Raw genomic sequence first — 17,875 nt, forward strand, 5'->3', positions numbered from 1 at the left:
ATTTTTAAATTTTTTATTTCTAAAAAATAAAAATCTTAACATAATGACCTGATATTTAACTGATAAAAGAGCTGCTCTGGTTGAGAACACTTCTATCCTGTCCATGGTTCCTGAGACTGGTCCTTAAATCTCTAGAGTTCTACAAACCAATAATTAAGTCCATTCTTTTTTATAACTTTTAGAAAGCTAATAGCATATGGTGATTATTTTTCCCCATAATTGTGGTATTTTTTCAGCTGCATCATATTTAGCAACTTTCCTAGTTTTCTATTGTATGTGTATGATGTAAGTAATTTAATTTCTCATAATTGAACATTTATATGTTTGTGTGTAATTTTTTTGCTGTCTTGGAAAAAAAAAAACCACCACCATAAATAGTCTTATAAGTAGGTCTTCGGGTCTAGCAAGCAAAATTGCTGAGACAAAGATTTAACTGCTTAGACTTTTAATACAAATTATCTTACTAACTGGGAGATGCTCATTTCCTCAGTCCTCATCAATATTCTGTGGTGTCTTTAATTTACACCTTTGCCATTTTAAGGACCTAAAATCTTAGAGGTAGAAGGGAATTTAAGTGTTGTCTACACAAAACTAAGACATAGCCTAGTTTTGCCTTATTGGTGCCCCTCACCCACCCTGAATCCCTGGGGCCAGTTCCTTAAGGTGTCAGCCAAGTGCAGTCTGAATCACACTCCCACACTGCCGGCCCTGACTCTGTCCTTAGAGCAAAGCACTATTAACTCTTGACAGGAAGTTCCCATTAGCTCTACTGTAGCAAGTGTTTATGCCTGTGAAAATGTAACACCTACAGCAAGGGGGAATTTAGGAACCTTGGATTGCTACAGATGCACAGTTTGAAAACAAAGCCCATTTGCTCTGAGTTACCTGGAATGAGTTTCTTGGATGTTGGCATGTATTTATTTCTGAACCATGATACTTTTGTTTTCATGAGAAATTAAGAAGTACAAAGTCTTCCTTTTTTTCATTGCAAATGCCCCAGCAAGGCAAATAAGCTTCCTTCTGAATGCATGACTTTTCAGGAAATCATCAATGAGTGGGATGAACAGGAACGCATAGCCCAAGAGAAGGCTGAGCAGGAGAGCAGCTTGTACAGATACAGAAGCAGGAACTCTAGGACAGCCCTGAGCGAGGAGGAGGAGGAAGAACGGGAGTTCAGAAAGCATTTCCCACTGCATAAAGAGGTCAGGGTTTGTTTTGCAATGAATTCCCTTGATAACACACACATTCCCTTCCAATGATTTTGTAATCTTTTTACAAAGATTAGCACATATAAGTTGCTACCTCATTTTCTTGATTATTCACACTCCATCTTTTCCCCTTCCTTTTAGTCAGATTAGAATTGGATTATGATTTTTAAAAGTTCGATTGCTCTAATGTTATTTATAGGACTTTGCAGATATTTTGGTAGAACCAACACTAGACGAGACGAGAACTTCAGATGCACAAGAAGAAACAGCAGCTGCAGACCCTGCCGTCTTCTCCATGAGCTCCATGCAGGCAGTGATGCTGATTCACCAGCAGCTATGTCTCAACTTTGCTCGGTCCCTCTGGTACCAACAGACTGTGCCACCACATGAGGCAAAGCATTACCTCAGCCTGTTTTTGGCTTGCTATCAGACTGGGGCATCTCTTGTGACACACTTCTACCCGCTGATGGGTATGGCCGTTTACTTCTGTTATACTCTTGGGAAATCAAAATGAATAGATGTGATTGCTACTTCTGAAACAATGAAAACTATTACATCCCTATTTCTGCTAGATTTCTTATTGATGGAATTTTCTTAGTTTAAAGGACTTAAGCTAATTCAAAATAATTGACTTAAAATCCTGCAGTAAAGATGGATTTTCATCATTTGAATACTTTGAGATAAAGAGATTAAGAAAATAAGGATATGGACTTAGTTTAAATGGTTTTGTTCTTCAGCATTATTTCCAATTTGCCTCTAATAGCTTTTCAGATGAAATCATGTATTCCTGGGAGCAACCTGGTAACTCAGAAATTAATCTCACAGAATATGGTTGATGCAGTTTTTTTCCATGACCTCATGAATTATTCTATGCAAGTAGGAAGGAAGCTTTAAATTTCATTTCTACCTACCAAGAACAGCTACAGTACCTGGGAATTTGAATCTTTCAAACCAAATTCTGTACCCTCTCCTGATTTCATCCAAACAGTATCCAAGTTCCTCTGTATATCTTAGAAACTTGGATTTTTGTGGTTGGTGCTGTATTAGGGTCAGAGTCATCTAGGTCTCTGTTGCTTTGGGGTGAATGACATTAATATCTACTTCATTAGTTCTAGTAGTTCATTATTTTCAAACAATTCTAACATGTTTCTAACTTGATAGATCAGCTTACTGAGTCCACTGACTTTACTGTGATGTTAACTTTACAGGAGTTGAGCTGAATGACCAACTCTTAGGCAGCCAACTTTTGGCCTGCACTCTCTCCCATAACACTCTCTTTGGGGAGGCGACCTCAGACCTGATAGTGAAGCCTGATGGACCCTATGACTTCTACCAGCACCCCAATGTCCCAGAAGCACGGCATTGTCAACCTGTGCTTCAGAGTTTCTCAGAGGCTGTCAGTCGGCTCCTGCAGGATTGGCCAGAACACCCGGCGCTTGAGCAGGTAGGGCAGCTGTTGAGGAGGGGGCACTGAGGACGTGGCCTCTTGCCATCTTTGGTGGGCATTCACTTATACATTTGAACATATGAACAAAGGTTTACAGAATTCCAGTTCAGTGAGACATTATTCACTTACTACAGGATGAACATACCAGTTTGTATTGCTGCTGTTTGCGTGACATTTAGGATTCCACTGATTTTATTTGTTGGTTGAGGGGTTGCTTTTCACATATCAGAATGCTGCCGTGTTCTGTTTATTCACACCTAAACATACTTGCAAAGACCTGGCCTTTTCAAGATTGGCAGTTTTAACTCAGACCTTGTTCTGTGGCCTTTAGCCAATTTTGTAATAACTCTTATAACAGAGTAATAAGAGTAATTATCAAACTCAATCTTATTTCCAGAGTAGTATAGCAGATAAAATGTTTATCTCAGATCTAGAGCCCTAGAAATTTCATCCACAGCTTTCACACATGCTTGTGAAGCAGGGCCTTTAGGTAAAACTTTCAGGGAGGCCTCTCTTTCAGTACCCTGTGACTTTAGGTGATTGATATTGCCATGAAGATACCCAAATCTTTTCTTCCACCTGCAGCTGCTGGTTGTAATGGACAGAATTCGTAGTTTCCCACTTTCCAGCCCCATTTCAAAGTTCCTGAATGGCTTAGAGATCCTTCTGGCAAAGGCACAGGTATGATTGATTCCCCCTGTCTCTCTCATTTTAGTTTGTAGTTAATTGAAAAGATTATTTTTTGGCACCTTTATTGTTAGAGGGACATAAAATTATAGTTTGGGTTAGAAAAGGATAAACCTCCATAGTTTCTCTGGCATGGGATCAGATCATTGCAATTGAAGCCATTATCTCTGTGGGGCACATGAGGGACCTAGCTGCCTCACTCACCTGTTCTCAGGGTGGGACACAGCATCCATTGGTACTGAGGGCTCTCTGCCAAGACTTTAGGGGGGCCTTCAGACCAGCATAGTGCCTGCACATTGTTCCCCTCAGTCTTCTCACAGCCTCTCAAGTAGCCGGTGCTTCCCCGTTTATCATAGTAGGGCTCTGAACTTTGGAGGGGTTACTTGACTAACAATAGGAGTTCAGACTCAGGTCTGCAGATCCTATGCTTTGTCTGCCTCTAAACTTGGCTCTGCTGGAGTTCTGTCAGGTGACCAGAAAGAACTTGAAGCTGGGTATATAGGATGTAAACACATTACTGCTATTGTTAAATTAGCATAAAAGTTGTTTAAGGACCTAGTGGTCTTCATGCAAGAAAAATTCAGGATGTTCCTGAGGGAGGAGGAGATTAAGGGATTGAATAACGGCCATAGTAAATTTTATCTTTGTTTCTTTAGGATTGGGAGGAGAATGCAAGCCGAGCTCTGTCTCTGCGGAAGCACCTTGATGTTGTCAGTCAGATGATCATTCGTTGGCGTAAACTGGAGCTGAAGTAAGCAATACATTTGTCATTTCCCTTCCTGACCTTATGTTGCAGGGACATTCGTCTTTTGATAGTTTGTTTCTTCAGAGTTTATGTACTACAGCAGTTAGAGAATGTGCTTTTCAGTCATTAATCGCAGAGTTAAAAGTCGAGCATTAAAATGACCTTAGTAGAGACCAGATGACAGCGCACCTTCCGGAGGCAGCAAACTGGGAGTCTTCTCCATCTCCATTTAGCTTCCGCTTCTGTGGTTTCATATATTTCAATTAGATTTTTTTAAATGCTTCCTTGGCCTCTTCTCTCGTATTTCAGCTGCTGGTGTATGAGTTTGGATAATACCATGAAGCGCCACACTGAGAAATCCACCAAGCACTGGTTCTCCATCTATCAGATGCTTGAGAAGCACATGCAGGAACAAACAGAAGAGCAGGAAGGTAACACCTATCAGTAAATTCCTTGCTTGTTTAGAGGTTACAAGGTAAACTTAGAGTGCTGCAAAGTGTGGGATTTACCTGTATCCATGTCCCCTCCTGCCACTGCTTTCACATAGGATGCGTCATTTGACTTCATGGTATCCCCAAGAGATCAGCCAAGAAAGCTGTGTAGTTCTTAATAACAAAAGTCAGGTTCAGGTGACTTGTCTATAGTCTAGAAGTTGGCCATAAGATTAGGTTTCCTTATTCTCTGTATCCATGAGACAAGTCAAAGAGAACATTGCTTTCTTGGTAGGTAGCAGTTAACATGCTTGCATTAAAAGTGTTTCATTTCGTACTTAGAGCAAGCACCTCATAATTCAGTTTCATAATTTGCTATGAGTGCATTTAACACACACCCTGAGTGCAGCTGATGTTTTTAAATCAGTTTAGAACTAAGCACTAAGTCCTTGCTTCAAAGCTTCCCTTTAATTGTGATCTCCACTGGACTGCCATCTCTCAGTGTATCCCATAGTATATTGCATGCAAGTTACGAATAGGAAGTGATGGTTGCAGGTCCATATATCTTACCCTCTTTGAATCTCTGAAGATGACAAACAGATGACTCTGATGTTGCTGGTCAGCACATTACAAGCATTTATTGAAGGATCCTCCATTGGAGAATTCCATGTACGACTTCAGATGTTACTGGTTTTCCATTGTCATGTCTTGCTGATGCCACAAGTCGAAGGAAAGGGTAAGGGGATATATACATGTATTTTTTCTTTATATATGTATTTTTTTCTTTACTTTTATACTGCACTGTTAAAATGGGTTAGACTTTGAATTCTCCACATGACACGGGTTATCTTGTTGCATACCAAGTTTTAAACTAGATACTTTTAGTCATCTTTTACTTTAGTGTGATTCATATTAGGTATAGAGAAAAATGTTCAAAGTGAAGTACAGACTGGTTATCAATGAAGAACTAACTAGTGAACTCTGGCAGAGGTAAGCTGCCAGATGCAGATCTCAGGAACTGGCATGTTGAGGCACCACATCTTTCTGTCTAGACAGTGTGTATGTCCTGTTAAGCTTCTACTTGATCCAGGCCATTATCAGGTCCTTTGATCTAGTGAGAATGCTGCCGCATATCAAGTAAACTCCTACTGTCAATTACTATCCCCAATTACAGGGATAAAACTGTCACTGAAATGAGTATAGATTGTATGTGAATGAGTAGTCAAGGCGAGTCTCTTGATATGTCATCTTTTAAAAACAGGCTCAGTGTCTGCTGACTTTACAATATGATTCGGAGAAAGGGTTTAAAATTGTGAGGTCAGCAGAATGTCTAAGTATGACATCTTTAAGAACAAATGTACAACAAAAAAATTGACTACAGGCTGAAAAAAAGTAGTGTTAACAGCCTGCATCTCTAGGAACTGCTAAATTCAGACAGACTCCCTAGTGAGCCTGTGGAATGCTGTGCTGTAATCTCATAGCCCTAACGTCTCTGAAATGTGAAACCCACAGGCGGTGTCAGTAGCACATGCAGCAAGTGTGGTGTTTTTGTTTCCTTTTCATTTCTTCCAGATTCACTTTGCAGTGTTCTATGGAATTTGTACCATTATTACAAACAATTCTTTGACCGGGTCCAGGACAAAATTGCAGAACTTCGTTCCCCGCTAGAAAAAGAACTTAAAGTAAGATGAACAACTGTCATGATCGCTCTTGGGAGAACAAAATCAGCAAATTCTTTTTATTTAGTTCTGTTCTTTTATCCATTTAACAATGAGGCAGGGAGCTCTGGGGAATGGAGAAGAGCATTGCAACTTCCAAGTAGGATGCCAAGATTTACATTTTGTGGCATTGGCTTCCTTGCTTAGCTGGCCAAATATGTGTGAGGTTTGTGGGGTGGCCCCTGTCAAAGGCTCCTCAAGAAGATTGCCGCAGATGTCTGCACTAACAGACATCTTCCCTGGTCTTGCCCAGGCTCATCTTCCACCTCAGCACCATCTATGTGCCATTGAGATGCCATAGGGAAGGAAGACCCTCTCTGAAACTTTCAGTGGTTGTGGAACCAACCCTGATATAAGCTGGAGTACATGTCAAGTGACCTGTTGATTGTAGTAGCACTCTTTTTTCATTTCTTTGAGACAAACATATGGTTCTTTTTTAGACTTGTTTAGTTGTTCACTGACACACAGTCCTGAGTTTGGGATGGAGTGGGCTCTGGTCTTTGGCAGACAGATGATCTAGAAAGAAATAGATTGACTCCAGGTTCATATATACATTCCTTGAGCTTTGTTTATCTTATAGGAATTTGTTAAGATATCCAAGTGGAATGATGTCAGCTTCTGGTCCATTAAACAGTCTGTGGAAAAGACACACAGGTAATTCATCTTTTAAAACTGGGAGTGACCAAAGCTCAGCATTTTTCAAACGGTAGGCAGCAAGACTACATTCTTAAAATGGCCTAACTTAATGCTACCGTGAACTTAACTATAAAACGCTAGATCGTTTCGGTGTGGCTTTTCAGCACCACCCCCTACTACCCAAAGCGGAGTCTACACAGACTTGATGTGCCTTGAGGTATAGCAGGCTGTGTACTATGAAAGGGTCTACCACCTACTAGCTGTTTTACCTTGAGTAAAGTGATCCTACTATTCTCGACTTTAGTTTTTTCTACTTGAAAAGGGAGATGACAATACCTGCTATACTTTTTTTATTTTTTTTTAAATAAGATGATTATGAGTGTCCAAGGAGTCCATCGTATACATAAAGTACAGGTTTTTAAGTTAGGTGAGTACACATTATGATGCCATTTTTACATTTCCTCACTTTCATCAATTTTTTTTGCTCCCTATCTCTGTCGTTACCAGGACCCTCTTTAAATTCATGAAGAAATTTGAGGCTGTCCTGAGTGAACCCTGCCGGTCATCCTTGGTAGAAAGTGACAAGGAAGAACAGCCTGACTCATTGCTACAGTCAACAGAAGCAGCCACAAGTGAGATGTCCCCTATTCAGAGTCTGAACAAGGCACTGAGGGAGACCCTGTTAGCCCGGCCGGTGGCCTTGCAGGTACTAGCTTGTTGATTAGTGTTTGCTTATTCTTGGGCTAGTCAAATGGGATCTATGCTTTCTGTGTGAGGAATGTTCTTAGAACTGGGCAAGGAAGTGCCTTTGAACTTTTGCTCTTTGACCATATACAGCATTTTTTTGTCTGCCCGACCCTGCTGCCAATAAGACAAAAAGCATGGATCTTGGTGCTGAAAGTTTAATGTTAGCCTATGGGAAATAGGTGTTGTGCTCACCTGTGGACATATCTTTTTACCTATGACAAAAGATTTGAAGCATCAGTGTAAGCATATGCCATTGAAGCTGACTTTGGGTACTACCATGTGATGAAGCTGCTACAGAGGGAGTGAACATGTGCAGTGATATGTTAGTTTGTAGTGGTTGACCATGGTGTAAATACTGTCATCATGGCCTGTTTCAAGCATCAACAGTTAAAAACTGGCTTGCAAAATTCAAGAAAATTTAACAGTCATGGAGACTTTGGATGAGCAGGGCTGTTACAGGATGGGCGTTCCTGCTTTATATCCTTGGGTGTAGGGAGCTCTGGGAGTGGAAGTACACACTCAAGAGAGTAATCACTTTTGCCTTATTGCTGTACTTCCCACCTTTGGTCTCTAGAGTTAGCAATGGAGTTCCTCGAGCTATATTTAACATTTTAATAGAACAGAAAGTGTAATGTAAATTGAGCATGTAGTCATGATTTGGCTCTACACATAAGATGGCTGCCAAGTTTATTTATATTTTTTGCTTGTATTTGTCAGCTCACTGTTTCTGTCATACTGATCAAAAATTTTAACTTGCTATTGATGACAGTAAAGGAATTTCAGGGGAAGAAAATGGACGAAAGCTTTCCCCTTCATCTACTAGCTGGATTTTTGATATATGAACAGGAAGCAGAGGGTGGGGAGAGATGATAGTAGAAGTAGGATTTGGTGGATCAGTTTATCTTTGCTGTGTGTCAGAGAAACAGTGCAGCAGGCACCTCAAAGGTGGCAGTTACATTATTTATTCTGCTACATTCCGAAACTAAAACTGGAGTCTCTTTGTGGATAGCACAGAAAGCATTGCTAGAGGTCGAGTGTGGGGGTCCTTTACTACTGTGATCTCATGTGGAGCAGCAATACAGTTTTCTAAATTTCCATGGTACATGTCTGTTTTAATTTTGGTGATGCTACATTTGTTCTTGTGAGACTTCAGAGATGGTGAGAAAAGAATGTATTATTTGATGAACTAGATATGTGTGGAGGGGTGCAGCATTTAAATCTAGCACCTGTGCAGGCGAGTTTTGTTACTGTTGCTCTTGGCGGGAAGACTGACCTATGCTCTGTCTTGTAGACCACAGTTCCGGAGCAGGGTCAGGGTGCTCCTTTCCCCTCCGAAGGGGAGCTTCTGTGTCGCCTGCCAAAGCTCCTGAAACGAATGAGGAAGATGTGCCTGACTCTCATGAAGGAAAGCCGCCTCCCTCACTTAGTAGAAGGCCTCGATCAATTCACCGGTGGGTGTCAGCACCCAGGGGCAAGGGTGGGGTTTCTCACTCTTTTTCCCCAGTGGCCTGGGAGGGCTGGGTATTTGTCACCTATGTCCTTTTTTGACATCTTGAATATTGTTGAGCAGTTAATAGAATAAGCAAGTAGACTAAAACCCAGTAAAGCCCAGACATAGGAGCCAACTGAGATTATATAACAGATAATTTTTATCTCGTCTTCCTCTCATGTAGTGCTATGTTATGCCATTTTCTACAACAAGCTTTTCTATATCAGCTCTTATTGGTTAGGGTAAAGAGTAAAGGAGGATGGAGATGGATTTCCCAGGGTCCAAGCTGTCCTCACCTTCCAAAATGTTGTCTCTCTTGAGTTTTAAAAAAAAAAAAAAAAAAGGAAGATTCATCTACAGTCCTCTTGCTTTCTTCATTTCAAAGAGGTGTAGCAGTTTCATCTCCCCAGCCATCCTTGCTCAGCGAGGTGGTGAGCCAAGATTTGCTCTGTAGTATAACAGCAACAGCTGGGAAGGGAATCCAGAGCTTGATAGTTTGAGCCCTTGGCAGCCTTTCACCATTTCCCCCACCTCTACCCACCCTCCTCCTTACCCCCAGTGTGTGCGGTGTCAGAGTAAAGCTGATCTTTTAATTAGGTCACAGTCTGATCTCAGGGAGCTCTCTGTTTTTAAAACTTGTTAGCCTAATAACCATTGCTCAAGATGACCTTTCTGCCTGATCCTGATGGTAAGGATGAATGGAATATAGCTCCCATGTGCATCTTCTGGAAAGGGCACCCACTCTCTATGATGTAAAGCGTTCTCTCCTCTAACTCCTCTGTGTCAGAGTAATGCATGTGGTGCACTTGCTGTGATCTGGAAGACAAGCCTGCTTGTATTAGTTTGGTAGGGCTGCCTTAACAAAGTATCACATATTGGGTGACTTAAACAACAGAAATTGTCTCGCACTTTTGGAAGCTAAAAGTCCAAGATCAAAGTGTCAGCAAGTTAGGCTTTTTCTGAATCCTCTGTCCTTGGCTTATGGATGGCTGTCTTCTCTCCGTCTTCACACAGTCTTCCCTCTCTGTGCATCTGTGTACTAATCTTTTCTTTTAAGGACACCAGTCCCATTATAGCTTCATTTTACCTTAACTACTTCTTTAAAGATTGTCACATTCTGAGGTCCTGGGGGTTGACTTCAACATGGATTTTGGGATACACAGCATATAGCGTTGCCTGTGGCAGGCTGGCAGCACCTTTGTGTTATAGGTACCTTTGGGCATTCTAGAAGGCAGCATGGTGCTAGAGAAAGAACTTGTGCTTTGGAGTTGATAAGGCCAGGGTTCAAGTCCTGTCTTCAAGTCTGCTTTTCAGCTGAATGGACTTTAGAAAGTGACAAACCTCTCTGAGCAGCTACAAGTAAGTGCTCTGGTGTTGTGCAGATAGATTGAAAGAATATGTACTTAGTACCAGGTACAGGGTAGGAGTTCAATATGTATCATATTTATAGGAAATTTACCTCAGATCATTTAAATTTCTAGTATAAATCAATGCATATAGTCGGTGCTCAATAAGTACTTTTTTGCATGATTATAAAACTCCTAAATAAAAAAAGAATAACCATGTTTACTTGTTTGTTTTTAAGGAATATGAAATCTCATGTGTTTTTATTTTTCTATTTCTATGCATCTTAATCACTGAAATCAAGAATTTACTGAATGCTAGGGACAATGCTAGTTATTCAGAATATAAAAATGGATGACACCTGGTCCTCATTTCCCAAAATGTTCTTGTTCTTAGGTAATTTTAACACAATAAGCCCTTGGTATTTATGTATCTTCTTCTTGTTTTCCCCTCAGGAGAAGTAATTACCTCTGTGAGTGAGCTACAGAGTTTAAAGGTGGAGCCCTCTGCAGAGAAAGAGAAGCAACGGTCAGAAGCCAAGCATATTCTCATGCAGAAACAGCGAGCATTAGCAGACCTCTTTAAACACCTTGCAAAAACTGGTAAGGTTCTCACTGGAAACCTGATGAGGTATGATCACTGTCTTTTAGGGAGAAAAACAACATGGGTGATTTGGAAGAAATTTCTAGAGACAATTGAGACAGTGGAAAAAAGTGTTTTGTTTGTTTTATGCCGGCAGCACCTGGTCTTCCTAGGCGGTCTCCCGTCTAAGTACTAACCAGGTCTGACCCTGCTTAGCTTCCGAAATCAGATAGGATTGGGCTTGTTCAGAGTGGCAAGCAAGGTTTTGAAATGCCATTCTAAGAGTTCCAGTCACACAAGCAAAATCCTATGATGAAGCATTACGATTCCCAGATATTTTCAGTTTTATAGTAAAGTTTCTCAGAAATCATGTTTTTTATTTTTATCACCATATGTTGTGCAGCACCTACCCTTCCAGGATAGCTTAGAGTATAGTGCTTCTCAAACTTTGATACATGTATGAATCACTTGAAGAATCTTGTTAAAATGCAGAAGTAGATTCTGTTTCAGTGGGTGTGGAGAAGAGCCTGAGCATCTGCTTTCTAACAAGCTCTGGGTGATGCTGTTCCAAGGACTTGGCTTTAAGTATCTGTGTTGCAGAGTGGGGTGGCAGGGCATATTTGTTCTCCTAAGTTTCTTTACTTAAACACATGCAATTTATTTCCTAGGTTTGTCATATCGCAAAGGTCTTGCCTGGGCCCGTTCAAAGAACCCTCAAGAGATGCTTCATCTTCGCCCATTAGATCTCCGGAGCGCATTGTCTATAGTCAGCAGCACTCAGGAGGCTGATTCTAGGTTTGTTTTTTTAATTATAAATGGAACCAGTCATTTAAACCTCCATGTCCTCATTTGCCAAAATGAGGATAGCAGTACCTCTCTCCTAGCATTGCTGTAAAGATAATATTTAGAAAGTTCCTGCCTCAGGATCTGGCATGTAGTGAGCATTTAGTATTGATTTTCTTCTTTCTTTTTCCTTTCTCTTTTTTCCTTGTATTCACCTCTCCCCCTCCTTTTTTTTTTTTTTTTGGTTCTTTGATTATCCTGAGGTCTCCTCACTTGATTTGAATGTGTAAGTGAAAATCTGCAAGAAGATAGTTACATTTTTAGCCGTTTAAACCTTCTGTAAGTTCTAATCTCGAATTCGAGAGTTTGTAGACTTTAAGACAGCTACCTCTGTGTTACCTACAGCAGAGGCTGTTACAAATGGTAATTTGCATGAACAGGGTAAGGCATGCATTTGTGTTTTGTTCAATAGCCTTCTCAGTACTTTAAGTTTTGAATTCACAACATTGTAAAAAGTAGAAATTTTACATAAACATTTAGATTTTCAGTTTCTCAAGAAAATTTGGCCAGGTGGGCTTCCTTTCTCATATAGTCAAAAGGTGACTAAAGGTCTCTCCCTTTGACATGCTCTCCAGTTTGCTGTGATCCGTAACAATCTCTGTTCTCTGACATTGAGGTCATCTATCATTGCCATGTGTGATTTTGTGCTTGGCTGTCCTTAATCATTTATGTTTTCTGCTTGGTCCCTATAGGCATCAGAATTCATGACCCTTAGCCTCTGCTGCCAAGGTAGTTATAAAGTTCTCATTAAGGAAACCACATTGTCATCATGATTTATTTCCCTACTGTACTTCCATTGCTTAGTATATAATACATTCTTTGCATAAAGGACCGATGAGTGCCTGAGTGAATGAGTCCTCACAGAAATGAATTTATTCAGACTCTTAGCTTTTTGGTTGTACCTAGCTCTGCGTCTTTAAGATTTGGGATAGGAGATCATGGTTTTAATTAAGTAAATCATGTTTGATTTCTTTTTCAGGCTGCTTACAGAAATCTCATCTTCATGGGATGGGTGCCAGAAGTATTTTTACCGCTGTCTTGCACGGCATGCCAGACTCAGTGCAGCCTTAGCAGCTCCTGCCAAGGTAGAACCATAGAACCTCAGAATTACAGGGATCCAGAGAAAGTTCTGTTTCTGTTTATCCCAGGGCAACGTTTTCAGACCTTGTCAAGTAATAACAGCCCATTACTGGAAGTGACTGAGCTTTTTGTAGAACATCATTAAACCTACAAGACAAATCAGTGTCATTTTATGCTTAATCAGAGAGCATCTTATAATAAATCGTTACTCATATTTGCCAGCAGGGCCAAGTACATAAGAAAAATTATGTATTCTCATACTGAGATTACCATCTTCAGATCTTTTTCCCCTTGTGAATTGAGAAAAACTGCTGATACCAAATTTTGGTGTTAAACCTAGTTCGTGTTCATGGAATATCAATGATCTGTAGAAACATCTTTTGAGAAACACTGCTCAAAAAAGATCAATGTGGCGCCTCTAGAGTGTAGCACATCTGAATCTTACCTAAGGCAGGGACCCTTCCCCGGAGAGTATTGTATGAAATAGCTTTCTAGTGGCACCAGTGTGGGTGGTGGTGTTTGCCAGCAATACCTTCAGCATGCTTTCCTTCTTCCCACCACCAGGAGATGGGCATGGGCAACATTGAGCGGTGCAAAGGGTTCTCAGCACATTTGATGAAGACACTTATCCGACAGCGGCGCTCCCTGACCACACTGACTGAGCAGTGGATCCTCCTCAGGTACCAGCTAACTAGTTGGGTTTGTGGCATGAGTTAAGAAGGATTATGTGGGTTAGCTCAGAGTTGCTGCATGTGCTGCTGTCAATTGTGATATTAAATTTGAGGCCCAAAGAGGCACCTGGGGTTCCTGTTGGCTTTTGGTGATATGTCTCTGCTCCCTGGTTCTGGCAATACCTCTTAGAAGAATGGGGCCTAGGGATGAGTTCAGGGCTGAGTCAGATAGTACATATTGCCATTGTGGAACCATACCTGGATCTGGAGTGATGGCATATGTGGTTGACAGTCCATGTGGGCTGACAGGGTTGCGTTCATGGTTTTGAGGTGTCCTAGTCTCTGGGCACAGATCAGATTTGAGTCTGCTTCAGTTTGTTACATTTTTTAGACCACCAAGTTGTAATTTGCTGAGCCATACATGAACACTCCTCAACGAGAATAGGTATTTAAAAGATGAAGGAAGATAGTTAGGAAGCCTATTATCATCTGTTGAGTGTTAAGAGGTAGTATTTCCAGACTAATCATTTTAACTTCAGCTGTTTTCTGCTCCATTCATAAAGGTTTATCTAGCAAAGTATACCACATTTACTAGATTTTTAAAAAAATAATGGTTAAAGTCAGTGCATTGGTGTGACTATGTTGAATATGAGACATCTGTAAAGGAAGCGGGGCAGGTGATAAGCAGTGAGTTTTGATACTTCTCCTGAAAGACTGAAGGGTGTGTTTAAGTACTTTGGGAGACATTTTGATAAACTTCTTACTTATTTAGGGACTTCTCTCTTGTCGATTATGTGAAAATACCCATACTTGGTTCAGAAATGAATGAATTTACTATTAAAAACAACATAGTGACACAGTTTAAGGTGCCATGTGTTTTCCCCGTGGCCTTCTCTACACAGGAACCTCCTCAGCTGTGTGCAGGAGATTCACAGCAGACTGACAGAGCCACTGCTCTACCCTGTGGCCTTCCCACCTCAAGATGGTGTGCAGCAGTGGACGGAGAGGCTGCAGCACCTGGCCATGCAGAGCCAGATTCTGCTTGAGCAGCTCTCCTGGCTCCTCCAGTGCTGCCCCAGTGCAGGGTCAGCTGCAGGCCAAGGTGAAACCCAGGCACAAGGTCAGCCTTCTGTCCCCTACCCAAAAGGACCAGAGCTCACTAAGGGACAGCTTTCCAGAGCAGTGCCAGACCTTATCCCATCAGACCTGAACTACCCATCCCCAGTACCTGGAAATCAGCTGCCTTCTGGTTGCCGGATGCGAAAACAGGATCAGCTTTGGCAACAGTCAACTTCAAGATTAACAGAAATGCTGAAAACCATTAAGACAGTGAAATCTGATGTCGACAGGATTAGGCAGCAGTCTTGTGAGACCCTCTTTCATTCTTGGTGAGTGTGCCTGTGCCTTCACTCTTCCTCTGCGTGCTTGAGTACTTGTTCAGAGTTTAGCAGCTGGGTAAAATTATGAAAGGGCTTATGCTTCAGTCCTCTCTTTTTGTTTTCCAGTGGACCTGCATAGTGCTTTGTGGCATATATCTAGCTATAAATCTTCAGATATAGCGAGTTTTGCCCTCTTTACATTTTGGTGGTTGGAGGAGGGGTGGGTGGATGTGTGTGTGTGTGTGTGTGTGTGTGTGTGAGTGAGAGAGAGAGAGAGAGAGAGAGAGTGAGTGTGAGTGTTAGCCCCTTCCTTTCAACATTGTGGCATTTCTATTGTTGCAGGAAAGATTTTGAAGTTTGCTCTTCTGGGCTGAGTTGCCTATCCCAGGTGTCAGCTCATTTACAAGGCCTAGAGTCCTTGTTCATTCTTCCAGGGATGGAGGTTGAGCAAACAGATCAACAAATGGCATTAGTTGAGAGCCTGGAATATGTCAGAGGAGAAATCAATAAAGCCACAGATGACTTTACTACATGGAAAACACATCTACTCATTTCAGACAGACAAGGAGGTAAGAACTCATGCTCATTAAGGGAGTACAAGCCCAGCATAGGACTGATGACTTGTAGATGAAGTCTAGATTATCCTAGACACATCATGTTTTGTTCTAGACATACCTATCCAGGGTTCTAAGACAGGAACCCACAGCTCTTAACTTTATTGCCTCATTTCTTTGAGTCCCTTGCCTTTAGATTGTCATCATGTCACTTGCTTTGTATAACCTGTGTGGGGAAACACCACAGGTTCCCATGGCTGTTCTAGACAGTTCCTCCTTAGACTGGAAAGCTGAGGGTGATATCTGAACTAAGATGGTGTTTATACACAACATCTTAACCCATTCCCATTTGTCCTGAGAATACTCACTGGCAGCGCTTGCAGCCATAGCATTTACCCTAAGATAACCCACAGATAACAGTCCTAACCTTACCACAAAGTTTGCCACAATTTGTCTTGCTTTTATTATTATTTTCTCATTGCTCTAGTATGTCAATAGCCTTTGGAAACAAACGACATCATTTTATTTATAGCATTCTGTTTTTAGTAGTGGTATTTCCATTTAAAATATATAGTTGAAAATGTCAAATCCTAGAAAATGTAGCATTCCTACGCATGATGTTATCATTCTCGAACAGTTTGTTAGCTGAAGATTCATTTGATGACTTCTATTTAGAAATAACTCCAAGAACAGTTTTTATGTTTTATTTTCACATTGAAAATTGGTTAGCTTTGCTTCAGCCTCAAAGAGCGTGTTTATGGAAAATTAACGCTGGCAGCGAGTTGCACTGTTTTTCTAAAAAGGAAATGAGTTAACTATTATTTGCATATTTTTAGTATTCTTATAGCAAAATTGTTTTAATACAAGATGATAAACTTGTAGGTTTAGCTAAGCAAGGACTATGTCTTATTCATCTTTTTATCCAGCACATTTTGGCACATGGCTCACCCACAGTAGGTGTGGTGCCTACAGGTGACTATTTGTTAAGATAACAAATGAAGGTTGCTTAATGATTTCCAAAGGCACTGAAGCAAGTGGTGGGTGTGTTTATTTGTTTTGTACCATGTTACTTACTAGGAAACCAAATATTGGATGAAGGATTCGGGGAAGATTTTGCAGAGCAAATGGAAACTGCCATCCGGGCCATCCTTTATGCCATTCAGAACTTAGCAGAAAGAAACAATAAAAAGACAGAGGAGAACACTGACCAGACAAGCCCACAAGAAGAGGATGGTATGTCTGAAATCAGGCAAAAATTAGTTTCATACTTGATTTAATTTTTTTATTGATTTATTTTTGTGCCTAAATATTTAAGGACAGATGTTAGAAATGATAACTGGATGAATAGAGATGAAAAGAGTTTATTTTCTGTTATTCATCATTTTCTTTTTGTGAATGGAAGAGGCAGCAGGCCTTGAGAGACTGCAATCAGGACATCTAATAAAACTCTTAGAGGAAGACTTCTGGGCTGACGTGAGCACTTTGCATGTGCAGAAAATAATTTCTGCTGTCTCGGAGCTGTTGGAGAGGCTGAAATCGTATGGTGAGGATGGTACAGCTGCAAAGCACACGGTAACCAGTGGTTCTTACAAACTTCTTGCCATAGGGGTTGATGGGCTGAACAGAGGCAGAGTGGGTTGCACCTCGCTCCATGTGGGTGGTCCCAAAGCAGGGCTGTATAGCAAAATTAGTTAAGAATTTGATCTCTTTATATATGTACATGTCATTGACAAATTTTGAAAAGCTTAGGGCTTGCTAGCTAAGGATTGCAATTGTAAGATGCATAGGCACAAAAAATGCTAGTGATCCAGAAAATCCATTGTTTTGAGATTCTTTCATATCCTAACCACATACTCCTGGGTATTTAATGTCAATGGGGATGTTGCTGCCAGTAACTAAGGCTTAATGGCCGTACTCTGCAAACACCATTCCTTTCACACAGCCAGCATAGGAAGAAGTTGTGTCCATAATAAGTCCTAAGAAGCAGCTTATTTTGTAGGACATTGTATGTTATTCTGTAGCATTGCCTCCAGTGCCAACTTTGACTCCCCAAAGAATTTGTTTATAAACATTTTATTTAAAAAAAAAAAAAAAAAAAAAAAAAAAGAGAGAATCTTTATTAACTAAATAAGACTTAAATTACTGAGAATTTAAAGTTATTTTTTGAGGGTTTATGTGAATAAGAAAGAAATCTGAGAGAGAAAGAGAGAGAGAGAGAGTGTGTGTGTGTATGTGCGTGTGTGTTAAAATATACATAAAACTTACCAGTAGTTTTTAGTGACATTTAGTACATTCACAGTATTGTACAACCGTC

At 40.7% G+C, this 17,875-nt stretch overlaps 1 protein-coding gene across 1 annotated transcript in view; it reads left to right on the forward strand.

Moving 5' to 3' along the window:
• MDN1 (midasin AAA ATPase 1) overlaps positions 1–17,875 on the forward strand; it is a 141,784-nt gene that overhangs the window by 99,139 nt on the left and 24,770 nt on the right. The window contains 19 exon segments of the mRNA XM_039853068.1: positions 1,041–1,202; positions 1,408–1,678; positions 2,417–2,652; positions 3,241–3,336; positions 3,999–4,093; positions 4,397–4,518; positions 5,108–5,254; positions 6,091–6,200; positions 6,817–6,890; positions 7,380–7,578; positions 8,911–9,070; positions 10,908–11,054; positions 11,703–11,829; positions 12,857–12,962; positions 13,522–13,637; positions 14,531–15,016; positions 15,350–15,576; positions 16,639–16,794; positions 16,964–17,133. Coding sequence (XP_039709002.1) covers positions 1,041–1,202; positions 1,408–1,678; positions 2,417–2,652; positions 3,241–3,336; positions 3,999–4,093; positions 4,397–4,518; positions 5,108–5,254; positions 6,091–6,200; positions 6,817–6,890; positions 7,380–7,578; positions 8,911–9,070; positions 10,908–11,054; positions 11,703–11,829; positions 12,857–12,962; positions 13,522–13,637; positions 14,531–15,016; positions 15,350–15,576; positions 16,639–16,794; positions 16,964–17,133 — 3,207 coding nt within the window.

Source organism: Pteropus medius, unplaced genomic scaffold (assembly GCF_902729225.1).
Source record: "Pteropus medius unplaced genomic scaffold, Ma_sr-lr_union100, whole genome shotgun sequence".
NCBI lineage: Eukaryota > Metazoa > Chordata > Mammalia > Chiroptera > Pteropodidae > Pteropus > Pteropus medius.